We start from the raw sequence: 17,026 nt of genomic DNA, 5'->3' as shown, positions 1-17,026 counted from the left end.
CATTATATTCACATCATGAATCCTCTGAAAATTGCTTATGATCCCATCCTGTTGATCCTGGGTCGGATAAGATTGCTGCCCATCCTTGGCCACCAATGGGGAACAAATCACAGCATGGGTCCCACAAAAAAAAACACCTCTAGTAGATGACCCTGAAATGTTTCTTCGTAGTTTTGCTGTGTCACGTCAATATAACTTCTAAAATATGTATACAAAACTTTAATGTGGTTTGGTTGGAATGGAGAACGGTTAAATCTTATTTGGGCACAATTTACTATCATCATAGGCAGAATACACCATGTACAGTCTTATGGTCCAAGAGTGACCATTCTGAAGACTAACCTGTCTACTTGTAAAGTCCATTGTAATGTAGAAATGTATAAAACATATCTCTAACATTTTGATTATAATAGGAGAGGGTTAGACACTACTTATTTTTTAATGCTAACAACATTCCTATCAGGGGATCATTACGCCTTTCAAAACTCAAAAATTTTGGAGCTGTCCCAAAAGGAGATGAGGAGAAATCTTCCAATGGGGACAACACTAATAACTTGGAAGATTTTTACTTTTCCATTGTAATTGTAAACCTAATTGTTTCCAATGGGGATAACAGTTCCAGTGGCAACTCTGAATTATTCCTACTTTAGGAAAATTCCACTAACATCTCGTTATGTCTTTGGGACTAGAAATCCAAAAGTGAAAGAAACATTTTCATCAGGAACACCAGTTCTGGTGACAAGGCCTCTAGGAGAATTCCTCTTATCCTTAGGAGATTTCCACAAACTTCTTGGTGTGGTTTTGGGACAAGAAGTGAATGCAATTTTTCCAAAGGGGACATTGGCTCCAATGATGACTCTTTAGGGGGAAATTTCTCTCCTTAAATTTCTATTAACTTCTATCTTTGGGACAAGATGTGAAGGTAACCTTTTCCAATAGGGACAGCTGTTCCAGTGATGACTCTTTAAGGGGGGAATTGCTTGTACTTTGGGAGTTTTCTATTAATGTCTTGTTGTGTCTTCGAGACAAGGAATCTAGAAATGAAGGTAAAATTTCCAATACTAACACCTGTTCAGATGTCAATTCTCTAAGGGGAGAATTCCTTCTACTTTGGGAGATTTCAACTTACTTCTTGTTTTGCCTTTGGGACAGGAAATGATGGAAAATTTTCCAAAGGGGTCACCGTTTCTGCAGACAACTCTCTAAAACAGGAATTTCTTATATGTTGGAAGATTTCCTCGTCTTGTTGGGTCTTCAGTGAACCGAAGTAAAGGAACATTTTTCAATGGTAATATTGTTCTGATGAAAATTTTCTAGAAGGAGAATGCCCACTAACTTTTTGTTGTGTCATTGGGACAAGTAATGAAGAGAAATTTTTGAAAGGGGTCAGTGATTCTACTGACAAATCTCTAAGACAGGAATTCTTTATATGTTGGGAGATTTCCTTGTTTTGTTGGGTCTCCTGGAATGGATTATAGGAAAAATTACAATTCCCTAAGAGAGGATTTCCTTCAACTTTGGTATAGTTTAACGAATGTCTTGTTGTGTCTTTGGGACAGGAAATGAAGGGAAATTTTTCAAAGGGGTCAGCGATTCTGCAGACAGCTGTCTATGACAGGAATTTATCATATGATGGGAGATTTCCTCAACGTCTTGTCTGGTTTTCGGGGAATGGAAGCAAAGGTAATAGTATTACCTGTTCTGATGTGAATTCTCTATGTGGAGAATTCCTTCAACTTTGGAAGAGTTCAATTAACTTCTTGATGTGTCCTTAGGACAAGAAATGAAGGGAAAATTTCCAAAAGGGTCACAGTTTCTGTAGACAACTCTTTAAGTCAGGAATTCCTCATATGTTGGGGGGTTTCCTCAGTGTCTTGTTGGGTCTATGGGGATGGAAGGGAAATTTGCAATGGTAACACATGTCTTGATGACAATTCAAAGAGAGGTATTCCTTTTACTTTGGGAGAATCCCCCTAACTTTTTCGGGTTTCTTTGGGACAAGAAATGAAGGGGTCACCGATTCTCTGGACAACTTTCCAAGACAGGAATTCTTCATATGTTGGGAGATTTTCCCAAAGTCTTTTTGGGTCTCCCAAACTGGAAGTGCATGAAAATTTTCCAATGGTAACACCTGTTCTGATGACAATTCTCTAAGAGAGAAACTTCTTCCCCTTTTGGAGAGTTCCGCTACAGTTGTGTTGTGTCTTTGGGACAAGAAATGAAGGGAAAGTTCCCAAAGGGGTCATCAATTTGGCCAACAACTCTCTAAGACAGGATTTTCTCATATGTTGGGGGATTCTTCCATATCTTGGGTCTTCGGGGAACAGAAGTAAAGGGAAATTTTCCAATGGTAACACCAATTCTGATGACAATTTTCTAAGAGGAGAATTCCTTCTACTTTGGAAGAGTTCAACTAACTTCTTATTGTGTCTTTGTTACAAGAAATTAGGAGAAATGTTTTAATGGGGTCACTGATTCTAAACAATCTTTAAGGAATACCTCATACGTTGGGAGGTTTCCTCAACCTCTTGTTGGGTCACCTGAAATTGAACTGCAGAAAAATTTTCCAATGGTAACACCAGTTTTGATGACAATTCTCTCTAACAAAGGAAGTGCATTGTATTAAGTTGGCTTACTTTTTAAAGACTTGTATTGTAGAAGTAACAGTATTACCCAAACGTTGTTGGTAATGCAGAGCCTGAACAAACATGGATGCCAGTTGTACATACTATAGATTTTAAAACAAAAGGAAACAATCACCATTAAGCGGATCCCTTTTTTCATCTTTATTTAACACATCATTGAAAAGACACCACATTCCCTTTAATTATGATACACCGTATGTCACAGGCCACACAAACCGCAGGCTCGTCAAATGCTTAGTTGTCCTATCGCATCTTAGACCCAGAGCGGCAGGCCTCTTCCCATTGTTCACGCTGGGCCCTGGCAATGAATTCACGCAGTGTCTAATCACATGAATCAAGACGGCACACAAGACTCCCTTTTTTCTTCTAAACGATTTGGGGGCTTAATACGTTTAAGATGGACAGGAGGCTCTATTGAGCCGGCATCTGGCCCATTCCGAGCAGCAGATAAAACCGTCAGGCTGAGGAAGAGGAAGAGAAAGGAGCGGATTCCTGCTCCAGATACTGATAAATGTGAGACAATTAAAAGCAGGCTGGAGCCCGGCGAATGGCGTTTTTCAGTTGCCATTGAATTGCATGTTATTAACTTGTTCTTACGGAAGCGATAAGTAGACCTCGCGTGGCGCTTAAGTACCACTGTGTGCATCTTCTCATTGAACTTGGAACAGCTGCACTTGGCATATGCGGCATGTTAACAGCACTATTATTTCAGGACACTCATTATACACGCGCCAAGCCGAAGGGGAAAATGTCATGAAATTTATAAAGGGGGAAATCAGGTGGCTCCTCCCACCTAATCATCGCCAGCCCTTCCGACAGTAAGTAAACTTCTGTTTATCTGGATTGTGCCAGTTAGCTGCTAATAAAGTGGCTGGCTGGTAAATAGGACCAGTCAGAAATTGGCTGACTGGGCAAAATTTTAAATACATGCATGTTGCCTTATGGTTGGGCTCCTTAAAACACTGAAAGGACAGAAACTTACTGGTTAGTCTTGCCTGAAATCCAGTGAGCTGACAAATACTTGCTCTGCCCTGTTAAAGCAGTGTGGTCAACCCTGCCGGAATTCCCCTCTACTGGACTGCAGAACGCCTTGTCTTTGCCTTATCTCGTTTTCCCCCTAACCCTTTTTAGCTGGGTGCACCACAGGGCACTTTTCAGTAGCCACCCAGCTGTTTTTGGGTGATTACTGAAGAGTTGGTTCACAATACAGGGGCTGCCACCCACCTACAATTTCTTCCCACCCAGCTAGAAAAAAAGAGTTGAACACAGCTTATCTTTAAAGGATTATAAAGGATTATTTATATAGGACTGTAGTCCAACAGGAGAGAAGTATCTGACAACACTGGAATTTCGGTACTGCAGAATTGTCATCTCATTACAGCAAATAGGGCCAGACTTCACGCAATCTTCCAGCCGCTGAGTGTCCAATAGAAATCCAATATAATGTTTAATACCATGGCTTGACAATTGTTTCTGTATCCTCTGGCTATAAAACACATGGGTATCTTCTCCTAGATCTGTGCAGTATTCCAATGATCTCAAAGTGGATATATAGCCTTTGTAGCTATCGAAGAATATTTTTAAATGAAGCTTTGTATGGCCTAAAATTTATTTGTAATTACAGCTCAGTACGATGGCATGTTTATGCATTCTAGAATCTCAAACACCATCAGGTTTTAGAAGATATCTCGGCAGTCCGGTAGCTCAATGATAGCACTCTGGCCTTTGCAGCTCTGGGTCCCAGGTTAGAATCCCAGCCAGGAAATTATCTGCTTGGAGTTTGCAGGTTCTCCCCGTGTCTGCGTGGGTTTCCTCCAGGTACTCCGGTTTCCACCCACATTCCAAAAACATGCAGTTCGGTTAATTGGCTTCCCCCCAAAAATTGACCTTAGACTGTATAAATGACATATGACCATGGTACGCACATTAAATTGTGAGCCCCTTTGAGGGACAGTGAGTGACATAACTATGGACTTTGTACAGCGCTGTGTAATATGTTGGCGCTATGTAAACACGGTGTAATAATAATATTAATAACAATAGTAATAATATCAGATAGGAATACTAACAATACTCCTACATTATCTATATATTATATATGTTGATCATTCTGTGTAGGTTTATATAATGTTTTAGAGTACGATTACAAATAATGTATATTTGTTTCATTTACTCTACTTCATTTCTTTTTATTTCAATAAATTGTATAAACTTTAAACTTCATATCTGTAGATCATCATACACCAAAAGCTGAACCAGCAAGCCAAACAATAATACACAAATCAAAATTTGGTTTTGGTTTTGGTGTATGATGTCCTACAGATGTAAAGTTAAAAGTTTATACAACTTCTTGAAATGACCTTCTGAAAAAGCCTGATAGCGACTCCCATTAAGGACAGAATATGTATATTTAATCTTGCTTCAATTGTATGAAGACTTGTATATTGGATCTTAATGAATGTTTATGTATATGTAATGAAATAAATATTGCAATTTTTACCCTAAAAGTCCCAAAAAACAAATCTAAGAAGAAAATGTGTAATGCATATAGGGATGTGGTACTATTAATTAGTTTCTTCCCCTCAATTGAGAAATGCAAATATTTAGATATAACTAATGAGCTTTAAAACAAGTCCTCACTGAACTCTCTAGGTGCAGGCACTGTGGAATAATTCATCATTATTAAAGCTGATCTCTGGAAAAAGGATAACTCTGAAACTTCCTTATCACCCCCTATGACTTTACTTACCCAAAGTCATAGTCACATGATTCACCAGAACCACGTCTTTTTTCTTCCATACTTCACATCCAGAAGGTACTTCTTCTGGTGTCCACATCACTACCTGTGTGATGAGGACAACTATTATTGGTTGTTTAGCAGCAGGGTCCTTTATGATTGGAGAATAAGACACACCAGCGATGACATCAACAATAGGGGACAGGTGAGTGCATCTGCGGTGCTGGACAAGTAGCACCCAAAAATGAAACTTTGAAGGGACCAGGATGGAAGATTTAGGTGAGTATACCTTATTATGGTTCGAGGAAAGTTTAGAAAAGGGGGGCGAGAGGGACTGGAGATGATTTTTCCCTGAAGAGCACAACAGGAACAATGAAATATGGAAGCAGTTAGCTTCTCAACTGTGTACGGCACCTGCTGTTTGTTTACATTAGAAGGATGAAAGACTGCCAAGTCCCCTCAAGCAAAGAGAGATGAGCTCCAATTTCAGCTCTACAATTCTGAGCCTTAATGATAAATTCATCCACGGTGCCTGCAGCTAAACAGGTCAGTAAGAGCTTGTTTTTACATTTTAAGAATGTATAAATAATTGAACATATCATGGCCACTTTTCCTGCTCCTGCTGCTTGACAAATGAAAGTTTATGTGTAAAAAAAAGTCAGAAGAAACTTTACAAACAAGCTGCATCCAACATTAAAGTGTAAAAGAAGAGTTACAGCGTTAAAAGAGGAGATTTCCTTCATTTGCCTATTTGCCAGTTCAAAAACCATTCCCATCCCCCTTTCAGCTGACGAGTGCAACTTATCATTTCTAATAAACGTTTTCCTCAAAGCGGGGCAAATCTTGGGACGTCTGCACACGCAGCTTAAGTATCAAACAATGCTTATGAATATTTGAAAAAGCTGCTAATAAAAAGCACAGCTGCTGAATATTAAGAAAGCAGACGCCATAATTTACAGCTCCCACCTCCGGGGGATTCTAATACATGGCGTTACAGGGTGAAACACGATGGAGACAAATTTTATACTTTGCCAAACATCAAGATAAAACACAATTATTTACAGGGAGAATTTTCAATGCCGCAATGAACACATGTTTTTTTGTTACCGAGAATTTGCTGCATCGTTCAACCAAACCGCAAGAGACTGTGTCTCTTTAATAGTCGTTTTGGGTTATTTTAAAAAATCGCAGTAAAAATGCTCTGGGTGAAGAGATTTCACATTAGAGTTTATCTACTTTGATTGTGAAACTTCATAAACACACGGCCGACACTTCTTCAGGGGATTCCAATGAAGGGTACTATCAATACTACAACATACAAACATATTTTAGACATTTTTGCACAGGTTTGTGGTCACAGTTTGATGAAGATCCTTTTCTGTTTCCCTATGACTGTGCCAGGGGTACAAAGCCAAATTCATAAAGGCATGGTGTCACCAGTTTGGTGAGCAAGAACTTGAGCGTTGTTAGTGCTACATCTTCTGGCAGGTGGGCGCCGAATTACCTGGGGCACTGATTCTAAGCGTCTCCCGGTCTTCACCGGATAATGGGCCGGTGACCCTAGTGGCCACCGGACTACTTTACATGCAGGAAGCACACCAGATCGCGACCACCAGGGGTGAGCCAGACAGAGGGCTTCAGTTTAGGGACAGCCAAGATCAGGTACTGAGGAGGATGACAGCAAGGAGCAAGGTCTAGGGAGACGGAGGTCGGGGCGGCCAACTGACAAGCTCAGTCCAAGTTTAGGCACGGGTCTGGGCAGGTGGCAGACAAAAGGCAGCGTGTACTGAGAAAATTCCAGGTTACAAGACTGAGAATCCAGAAACCAGAGCCTGGAATCAGCAAGATTCAAATAATGCTAGCAGCCGATAGCAAGAACAAGGTTGCAACCAGGAACTACTCTGCTTATTGGCTTCTCCACATACTCAGCCTCAGAATAAGTGCAGGGGATGCTTGAAAAGGCAAATCCCTGCACAGCTAAAGGGAGGCCGGGGTTGCTGAAAGATGATCTGCGGGTGGAATGGTAACAAGTGTCCTGCACAAAGCCCAACTCCAACCCTATTGAACAACTTTAAGATGAACTGGAATGCTGATTGTAAGCCAGATTTTCTTGTTGAACATCTGTGCTTGACATTACCAATGTTCTTTTGGCAAAAATTTCCACAGATGCACTCCAAAAAATAGTGTGAAGCCTTACCCGAAAATTGGAGGCTTGTATAAGTACAAAGGGGGCTCAGTCTACATTATTGATAGATTAATCGATTGATTTTACTGATTTATTGATAGATTGATAGATTATTATCCATGGTTGTGGAATGGGATGCTCAACAAAACCATATAGGTGTAATGGTTGTTAAACACTTTTGGCCATCTCGAGTATCACAATGAAGGTCTATCCCATACCTAAAGCAATAATGGATCTCATTAGGAACTATCACGTGTCTTATGTCCATTGTAAGAAGCATTTTCCCACCTGAAGGAAAAGGATGATAGAAGAAAAATACATTTTAAAGGTCACAAATCATAGATTTCAAAGCCCAAGAGCTGAGGTTTTGATGTTAAGACGTTTCCAAGACTGCCAGAGGGCTCGTAGGTAACTTTGCACAGGTTATGGTCAAAGCGTTTGCATTAACTAAGTAAAGTGACGTTTTAAATTATATTAGTTGCACAAGTTTTTGGTATTAATGGATATAAATTTATACATATATATTGTGTGTTGCTTAGAATACTCACCTCCTATACTCCTGAGGAAGCAGACTTGTTCCTGTGAAACGCATCGACAAAGAATGTGAATAACTTGTTAACTTGCCAACCCAGTTTGATTGTTGGGCTTCCATGGGCAATCACAATGAAATTCTGAATTATCTCTGCATGTAATTTTGTAACCATTTTATGTATTGATTTTTGCATTGTGACAAATAAAAAAATTATAACCTTAAATATATGTTGTCCATAAATGCCACTATAAGATCACCGTCTTATTAATTCTCTTCCTTTTAACTAATAAATCCAATCCATCAATTAAAAAGACATTACATCAAGATTTATTTGATCAGAGTAAGATTAGACATGTTTGATGCAAACCAAGGATATAATTTCGGAAGAACCCCATAACAACTTTAAATAATGGTTGTGAAACATTTATGCTTTGGGGTTGCTTTGCCAATCCAAAGTATTAAATGTTTGCAGTGATTGGGCCTAATATAATAAAGCTCCCCAAGACTGGAGAAGATAGACCATTATGGGAGAACCTGGGGAAAATAGCAAACCTGGAATAGACTAGGCCCATGATGAAAAACATTTGCCTGCTAATAGTTAATTATTTTTAAGGAATCCATTCCAACTTTGCAGGATCATCCAGGTTCTCCCATGATAGTATATCTTCAGTCATGCAGTTTTAATGAATCAGGCTCATTAAATCAGCTATGAATTCTGCATCACATCAAAGTGTAGAGGACAAGAATGTGAGGCCATCTGCCCCAAAATTGTTGGTAAACTAAAAATAGATGGCACACTAGCAAATCTGCCTAGGAATGGCTCCATAAAAAAGATATGGAAGGTTATGGACCTGGTAATTTAGAGGTAAAAAACAGGCAGGTATTAGAAGGAAACCAACAAACATCTTGCAACTTCAAAATAATTGGAATTGGTTTTCAGCAAATCACAGTCAGAGACTGATGGACGAGGTAATTATGTAATAGGAGGCAATACAAACTTTTGGGTCGAAGGACTTACTTATTTTTTCAGCAGAACCATTAGCTGATATTTTTATTGAAGAAATTATTGAAAAGGAAAATTTCCATTGTGTTTCCAGACATGTATATAACCTATTACATATTATATATATATATATTACAAAGCACAAGAGGGCGCTCTTTGTGTCTCAAGGAAAAGACGTTTAAGCTCCGGATAAGGAAGGGATTCTTCACTGTAAGGTCTGTGAAAATGTGGAATCGGCTCCCTCAGGAAGTAGTTTCAGCAAGCTCTATAGATTGCTTTAAGAAAAAGCTGGATGATTTCTAGAAGCACAGAATATAACTGGGGATTAAGGATTTAAAGTAAAAAAAAACAGTGACTGTTGATCCAGGGAACATCCGAGTGCCTCATGGAATCAGGAAGGAATTTTTTTCCCCTGTTGGAGCAAATTGTGCCCGGGGTTTTTTTTGCCTTCCTCTGGACCAACTATGTCTTATAGGGTTTTAAATCTGAGATATGTTTATTTCCCTAGTGGTTGAACTTGATGGACTTGATGGGACCTGAGGCTTTCTGAAACCTACAAACGTCAGTGTCTGAAATATTATGTAACTTGAATGATTTGCACCTTATCTGACTGACCCCCCCAACACTAATACATATCCCCGAAGTAATTAAAATTCCAAGTGTAATTTCTAGTGCCAATCTGCTCTAGGTTGGACCAGCACCTTAGATTCACATGTCTTGGATAGAGTGGGTCTAATTTATTAAAGACTGGAGAAGATAGACTTTATTGGGTGAACCTGAATGATCCGGCAAACCCGGAATGGATTTCCTAAAAATCATTTGCTTTTTGTTAGTAAATATTTTCAATCTTGGACCAGATCCATTCCAAGTTTGTTGGATCCCTCAGGTTCTCCAATGATAGTCTGTCCTTCATAGTCTTGGGAAGCTTTAGTGAATCAGGCCGACAGCGGTATGAAAAGGGGGGTTTTTGCCTCAAGATTTTAGATAAAGATCTACATCTTTAGTAAATCAGGCCCACACCGGCATGGGAAGCGGTGATCTTGTCTCAACATTTTATATATAGATCTACGTCTTAAAGATTAAAGATCAAATCCCACCTTTATGCCGCCATTGTGATGTATCAGCAAACAGAAAATTAAGGTAAGATTTGACATGGATATTGGTAGGTACCTGAGCAGACTTCCTGATAGGTGGGATTGGGGGTGTGACCTCCAGCATAGCCAACTTGAGTGGAGTAGACTCCCTTCTGTCTCCAGAACTTCCTTTCCGCTCCCCAGAAACAGCCCATACCTGAAAAAAGGTGTACAGGGGTAGAATGAGATGGATGTGACATAACAAGAACATTATATAAATAAGACAATGGAGTTAGTTATCATTTAAAGGATGTATATAGACCAAGAGTCTATTTTACTGGTCAACGTGGATCTTCCAGGTGAATTAGAATTAAAAAAGTTTCAGCCAAACAAAGAAAGCCCAGATTTTTTGAAAGATGTTACTTCTCGAATACTTATGACAAATCCTATAGTGTATGATCAACAAAAACTGAGCCTGCAAATAGTTGGAGAAACCTGCTATAGGAGCAAAACACTGGATGTCAGGTCCAATGCTAAGGTAATGAGAGGCTTGTGAAGGCAGAATATATAGGCCTGCTAATTATGAGCCACAAGTGTTGGCAAACCAGCAGGTGAATCTGCAGTAAGCCACCTGCTGGTTGCCTGTGGGAGCACATGCAAGGTGTGCTAAACCACAGTGCCACCAGCAGGCAACATAGTGAGCTGCAGGTTTCCTGACACGGTCGGACTGCAAAGGTGGTTGTTGAAGACCAAGCAGTTGCATAGTTGACAGCAGGCAGTAATGAGAATTTCTTTACCCTTTACTGCTACCCCCATTCATTCTCTATTGGGTTAGCGGTAGTAGACCTGTGTACCCCTTGGAGTCACGGTTCAGTGAAACTATTGTCTTCCTTCTTTCTTCTCTTCTTCTAGCTACGCCACCCTATTTCACACTGTGCAGGTGCCAGATTGGGTGACAAACCCTGCTGAAAATGGGAAAAAAGAGTGCCGACATCACTGCCCATGCATTTTTTCCCCATTGCAGGAAAAAGCCCCAGGCACGAGCTAAAGGAGCAGCCCAAAGTCTCCTAGGATACTTACGTCATGGCTCTGAGCTCCCATTCAGTCTGTACCGCCACGGCAGTAAGGACAGAAAGGGAAGGGCTTCCTTCCTTAGAAAACAAAAAAGAACTTGCCTTTTACCTTATATTAAAAGCCTATGAACCCTTTTATAAAAAATAAAAATGTTAGTCTTCTGCATCGCAAGGTGTAAGCTCAATGAATAGTACAGTAGTGGTGTGGTGGGTGGAGAATTGTACTTTTGACACAGATACTATTGGGATCAAGGCATTAAGGATAACGTCAGGTGCAATACAGAGTTGGCAGGTTGTTATGTCAGAGCATAATTCACCTCCAAAATACTCAACTTCCTGGGTAAGCTTCACTGTGACAGGTTCTCTTTATTATCAGACTTGGAAACGCCTATAGAGGCAGCACAGTTTTACAGATTTTGGAAAGTGCAGATGAAGGAATATAGAATGTAGGGGGCAGAGGTGGAGCCCTTCCTTCTCTAATGAAAAAGGTTTTGGCTAGAGTTGGGCTACAAGTGCTAGTCGCTTTCTCGTTAATTAGTGTTGGCGATATTTGCATTGCTTTGCACGTTGGGAGTTTGTAATTTGTCTCAAAACGCTGAAGTTGTGTTCTAGCATCCAATCTGTGAGGTTTAATGATAATTACACACACACGTTAAAGCTGCATCCTTTTCTGCCAGCGACTAAATATATTTGCTCTACAGGGAGTGCCTGCCTAATGTTGGCTAAACATTGCAAAGTCATCGGAATTATCCACAGATGCTGGGAATGAATTATGAAAACTGGAGTAAAAGGGGGAACCACACGTCCAATGGAATTGCTTACTTCAATTCAAAGGTAAACCTGGATTGGCTATTGTCATCAGCTTAACTTTCTCTTGATTCAGTTTTTTATTGTTCGGCTTTACAATAACACCAAAGAAAACTTATTTCAGGTGTTTCCATTTGCCCATATCTTTTTTAATTTTAAAGTTGAAATCTCGGTAGGGTCTCTTTAATATTTTCTGTGAAAACCACATGAATGGCCACTGCTGGGTGCATAGGATACTGCTGCCATGAACAAGGAGTATCAAAACTGCAGCTTACAAAAGCAACTGTGTGGCCAGAAGCGACTTGTTGCCTTCTAGAAATGCACTGGGATCTGTCTCAGCCATGTGCAAAAATGGTTCTAGTGAATGGGAGGACAGTGCTCTCCCCGGCCTCTTTTAGTTGGGTGCACCACCCAGCACTTTTTGGTAACCACCCAGCTGTTTTTGGGCGGTTACCCAAAAGTTGGGTCACAATACAGGGGCCACCACCCGCCTACAGGTTCTTCCCTCCCAGCTTTTTTCACCCAAAATAATGTTAAGTATAATGGGTTGATTTATTAAAGAATTTAGGCTACCGGGTGAATTATTTACATGCACCAAAATTTCTCTCAGGTTAGCGAATTTGGTGAAAAATTACTTTTGAAAAAATATTCTATTCTCTATACTCTATTCTAATTCAGTTTGCTTGGTGAACATGAAATAATCCTTTGGTTAACCAACCCCATTGCAGGCAATAGGAAAGGTAAGAAAAAGGTGAATTTAAATGGTTACAGGGTTGAAACTGCCTTTGCCATTTGCAGAAGCTCCAATTATACGGGATCAATTCTTGTCCCAAAAATGGGCACCAATGCAAGGTAAAGAGTGGTAGAGGGAAGGAGACCTGGAGAACTTTAAAACTTAGAACCTTACAAATTTGTTTTTTTGCATCAAGTTGAAAAAGTACTAAAAGGACACATCAAGCTTCAGTTAATTTGCAACAACTTATTTTGGGTAGTTTTTTTTTTGTGAGGGGAAAAGTTGTTTGAATCCAGGCCACAAAAACAAAATGTGCCAATTGTAAAAGAGATAAAATAGCAAATCAGCTAAATGAAAACACTCACTTGGGATGCAAACCCGACAAAATATACAATCATTGTCACCTCCATGCTGAGAAGATCCTGGGTAATGGTGGGCCGACCAAATCTTGCAAAAAGACAATCTAGGCACTACAAGTCAACCTGGAAATGTTGGCAGTAGACTACTTACAAAATCGCGGTTCTCATAGCAGTAGTTTGCAAAAGTCACCTGATCACCCATATACTAATAATTGGTGGTGAACAGATTTAAATGATCAGAGATAGCTCCATAATATTCCATATTAGCCTCTAATATTCCATATGATCATTGAGACGTGCACTGCCAAATGTCTTTATAGAAATTAAACCCAGTGTTGTTAACGACCTCTTTCTTGGTCCAGTGCTGCGCTTTGGGTAAAATGACACTGTGGTAAAATGGAACTCATTGTACTGAGTGTTGTTCAGTCCTAGATGAAGGCCTGGAGAACCAGGGTTCCTCCAGAGGTTGCTGGGGTTCCTTGAAAAATGAGTAAACTGCCCCTCTCTGGTCAGTTTAGGTGACACCAATGATCTGTTTGGCCATCTCTAAGGGTGACATTCATCACATCTCCCCAATGTTATGAAAAAGGGTCTTAACCATTTCCTTCTCTATCCAAAATATGAAAATTGGCTTAAAATGAACAAATACTTCAAATAACATGCTTGGGGTGCTTTAAAGCTGCATTTTCTGTTATATTTTTAAGTTAACAAAAAAATAAAATAAAAACAAATAATGAAATTTCCCAAAATATCAACTAGACCCAATAAATGACAAAATAAATATAAATAATACAATAATATACCACAAATGTGTACTCTGTAATGATTATAACTTAGAATTACACAATGAAAATGCAATTTTAAAAAAACAAACTAAAAGTTACTTTTTAAAGCATGTTTTGGTTCAAATAATGAATTATGTAAAATGGCCTAAATAAATATAAAAAAGAAAAGTTTACAAAAGTAATACGCAATACCATACTAGATGATATGGAAGTTGTTTGCCCTTTTGATGTTTTATCACAATAAGAAGGTCAACAAGAAGGTTTTTAGGTCTTCAAAAAAAAAAACTCTCAAGAGTTTGCGGGGGTTTAGTCTAAAAGCAATGCTGGAAAATGGACCCATAGTCTGAAGAATAAAGGTACGTGAAGAATAAAAAAGGGGGCCAATATGAGAATAATAGGAACACTCCAATGTCACTTGTTCACATACAGCACAATGCGGAGAGAATACATTTACCCATACACTGTCCCCAGCTGTCTGGAACACCATCATTGTGTAACAATAGCGCTGAAATGAAAGCTGCAGACAGCTCGGGCAGAGATAAAGAAGCAGAGGTACAGTGCTACTGTATAAACACTTGTGTCACCGGGCTGGTATGTCTGCGGGGTGGGCTTTGCTCCTGAGTGGACTGGGTTTGGCATTCAAAAGTACGACCCATTTCACTTCATGGATAAACTTCACAGGCCAGTTTAAATCTCTGTCCTTCCATTTACTAAACTTGCCCTCCAGCCTCCCCTTCCTTAAACTTGTCCTGCAGCCTCCCCTTCACTAAACTTTCCCCCAAGCCTTTAACTTGCCCTGCAGCCTCCCCATCCCTAATCTTGACCTGAGGCCTCCCCTTTCCTAAACTTGCCCTGCAGCCTCCTCTTCCTTAAACTTGCCCTCCAGCCTTGCCCTTCCCTAAGCTTGCCCTGCAGCCTCCCCTTCCCTAAGCTTGCCCTGCAGCTTTCCATTTATTTAACTTGCCCTGCAGCCTCCCCTTTCCTAAACTTGCCCTGCAGCCCCCCTTTCCTAAACTTGCCCTGCAGTCTCTCCTCAATATGCTTTCTTCAGGAAGGTCATAACCTACGTAAAGATCTGAAAAAACCCTTTATGATCGTCCAGATATTCGGCATTGCATGACAGTCACCCCTGAGGAAGCCTTTGCCCTCCAGCTCCTCTTCAATAAATATGCTCCTACTCTCTCCTTCAATAAATTTGTTTTCCAGCCTTCTCTTCATTAAATCTGCCCTTCAGCCTTCTCTTCATTAAATCTGTCCTCTGGTCTCCTCTTCATTAAATCTATCCTCTGGCCTTCCTCTTCGTTAAATCTGCCCTCCAGCCTTCCTTTCAGTCTTGCACAGTTGAACGGCCTCCTCTCCTGGACTGAAATCCTCTGATTTCATTGCACACTCTGGTACAATAGAAGCTGCAGCAATTCAGATAGAGAAGGCCTCATTTCCTGGCTGGAGGATGTCCAGCGTTATCTAACCCCTCCGTTCACAGCCTGACTGTCCCTGGCCTTTACCCTTTCATCCATTGGATTGCAATTCTTTCATTCAAGGAGGCTCAACATGACGTGTGAGCATAACCTAGGCAAATCTACATGCAAATACAATTTGAATAGAATTGCTGAATTGCAGTCCCAGCTGGGGGGTCTTGAGAGGGGATGGCAGCAGGGTACTATGATGTATCTGGGAAACTATTAACAGATGTGGTAGCTGCATTCATTATATTTAGTCCTTAATTGTGAACACATCCAGGCCACCCACAATCCTGAGGATCGGAGAGAAAAGCACTGCCTGCAGGGGGAGCAAAAGATTGGGTACAACTGCTTTACATTCCCCCTAAATGTAAACGAGCTGCTGAAGGGGGGACCATACATGTAAGGGCAATTTGTTAACCCCAAGATTAGTTTTTATTGGTACAGCAGTGTTCTCCCTGGCCCCTTTTAGCTGGGTGCACCACCCGACACTTTTTAGTAACCACCCTGTTTTTGGATTATTACTAAAAATTGAGTTACAATAAAAAGTTCCCCACCCACCTACACTTTCTTCCCATCCAGCTCCTGGAACAGCAAGGCCCCAAAAGCCCAAACATTGCTGAAGGCACCTGAAGACCTCCAATGTGTGTTTGCACCCAGCCCTGTCGATGATAAGGGCTCTGAGCTAAACTTAGGGGGCTTTTCTGTACCAACAAAAAGTGTGGATGAGACAAACTAAAGTACGTTGGGATTCTAAGAGAAGTATTATTCCCTGTAATATTTGAGGTTTCCATTATCAGCCAGTCTTGCTCTTTGCCTCCTGAGAAACCTGCTGGAAACCTAAATCAAGACAATGCCGTTCTTTCCGCCTACTGCTCTTACCTTTCTCAACCTCCAATGTCTGGAACAGACACAGAAGCGGTTGAACCCCGTGAACTTATATAGATTAAATACAGCAAGCGGCCTTGCTCAATGCGTACAGAACTCCATCCATAAAGACTCAGCAGATAATATTGCTTTAATTAGAACACAACTAAAGGCAAATCTTTTTTGAAGGAAAAGTTTCAAAAAGCAAAGCTCAAAATTAAATGTAGATTAAATCAATCGGGGGTCTGGTAAAGGAATGCGAGAAACGTTGCAGATGTGCTAAAGTTCATATGCCCAATCTGCTTACTTTAGTATGATTCCATTAGAATGACCTTGAGCCCTGAGGAAAGCGTCTGCGTGCATGGGGATCATAACATCGTCCCTTTAAAAGAACTCCGGAGGGCGCAAAGCACCAGGGTACAAGCAGGTGAAGACTGGGCACAGGGAGGGTGGGAGAATAGCTTTAAAGGGACCCCATGATTGGGTCATGCAAGCCAAAGCAATATCTTACCTTCCATGCAGCGGCACCTATTACATGGAAACTCAACCTGGATAAAACAGAACTCATCATCTTCCCCTACTCAATCATCATCTTCCCCTACTCAAATTCCAAATCTCCCCATTACATTTTCCTAACTGGTAATAGCACTGTTATTTGTCCCTCCCATTGTCTTTGTGTCACCTTCGATTCTGCCCTCTCATTTACCCCCCATATTCAGAACATTTCCAGGTCCTGTCACTTTCACCTACGCAACATCTCCAAAATC

At 40.5% G+C, this 17,026-nt stretch overlaps 1 protein-coding gene across 1 annotated transcript in view; it reads right to left on the bottom strand.

Moving 5' to 3' along the window:
* The window catches only part of LOC140327973 (mitochondrial peptide methionine sulfoxide reductase-like), a gene marked incomplete in the record, with an annotated part of 176,562 nt that overhangs the window by 63,416 nt on the left and 96,120 nt on the right, over positions 1–17,026 (bottom strand). The window contains 1 exon segment of the mRNA XM_072407230.1: positions 10,273–10,392. Within this exon segment, the coding sequence (XP_072263331.1) occupies positions 10,273–10,392 (120 nt within the window).

The sequence above is a fragment of the Pyxicephalus adspersus genome, chromosome 4 (genome assembly GCF_032062135.1).
Source record: "Pyxicephalus adspersus chromosome 4, UCB_Pads_2.0, whole genome shotgun sequence".
Taxonomy (NCBI): Eukaryota; Metazoa; Chordata; class Amphibia; order Anura; family Pyxicephalidae; genus Pyxicephalus; species Pyxicephalus adspersus.
Note: the sequence above shows the minus strand (reverse complement) of the source record. Positions and strands in the feature narration are given on the sequence as shown.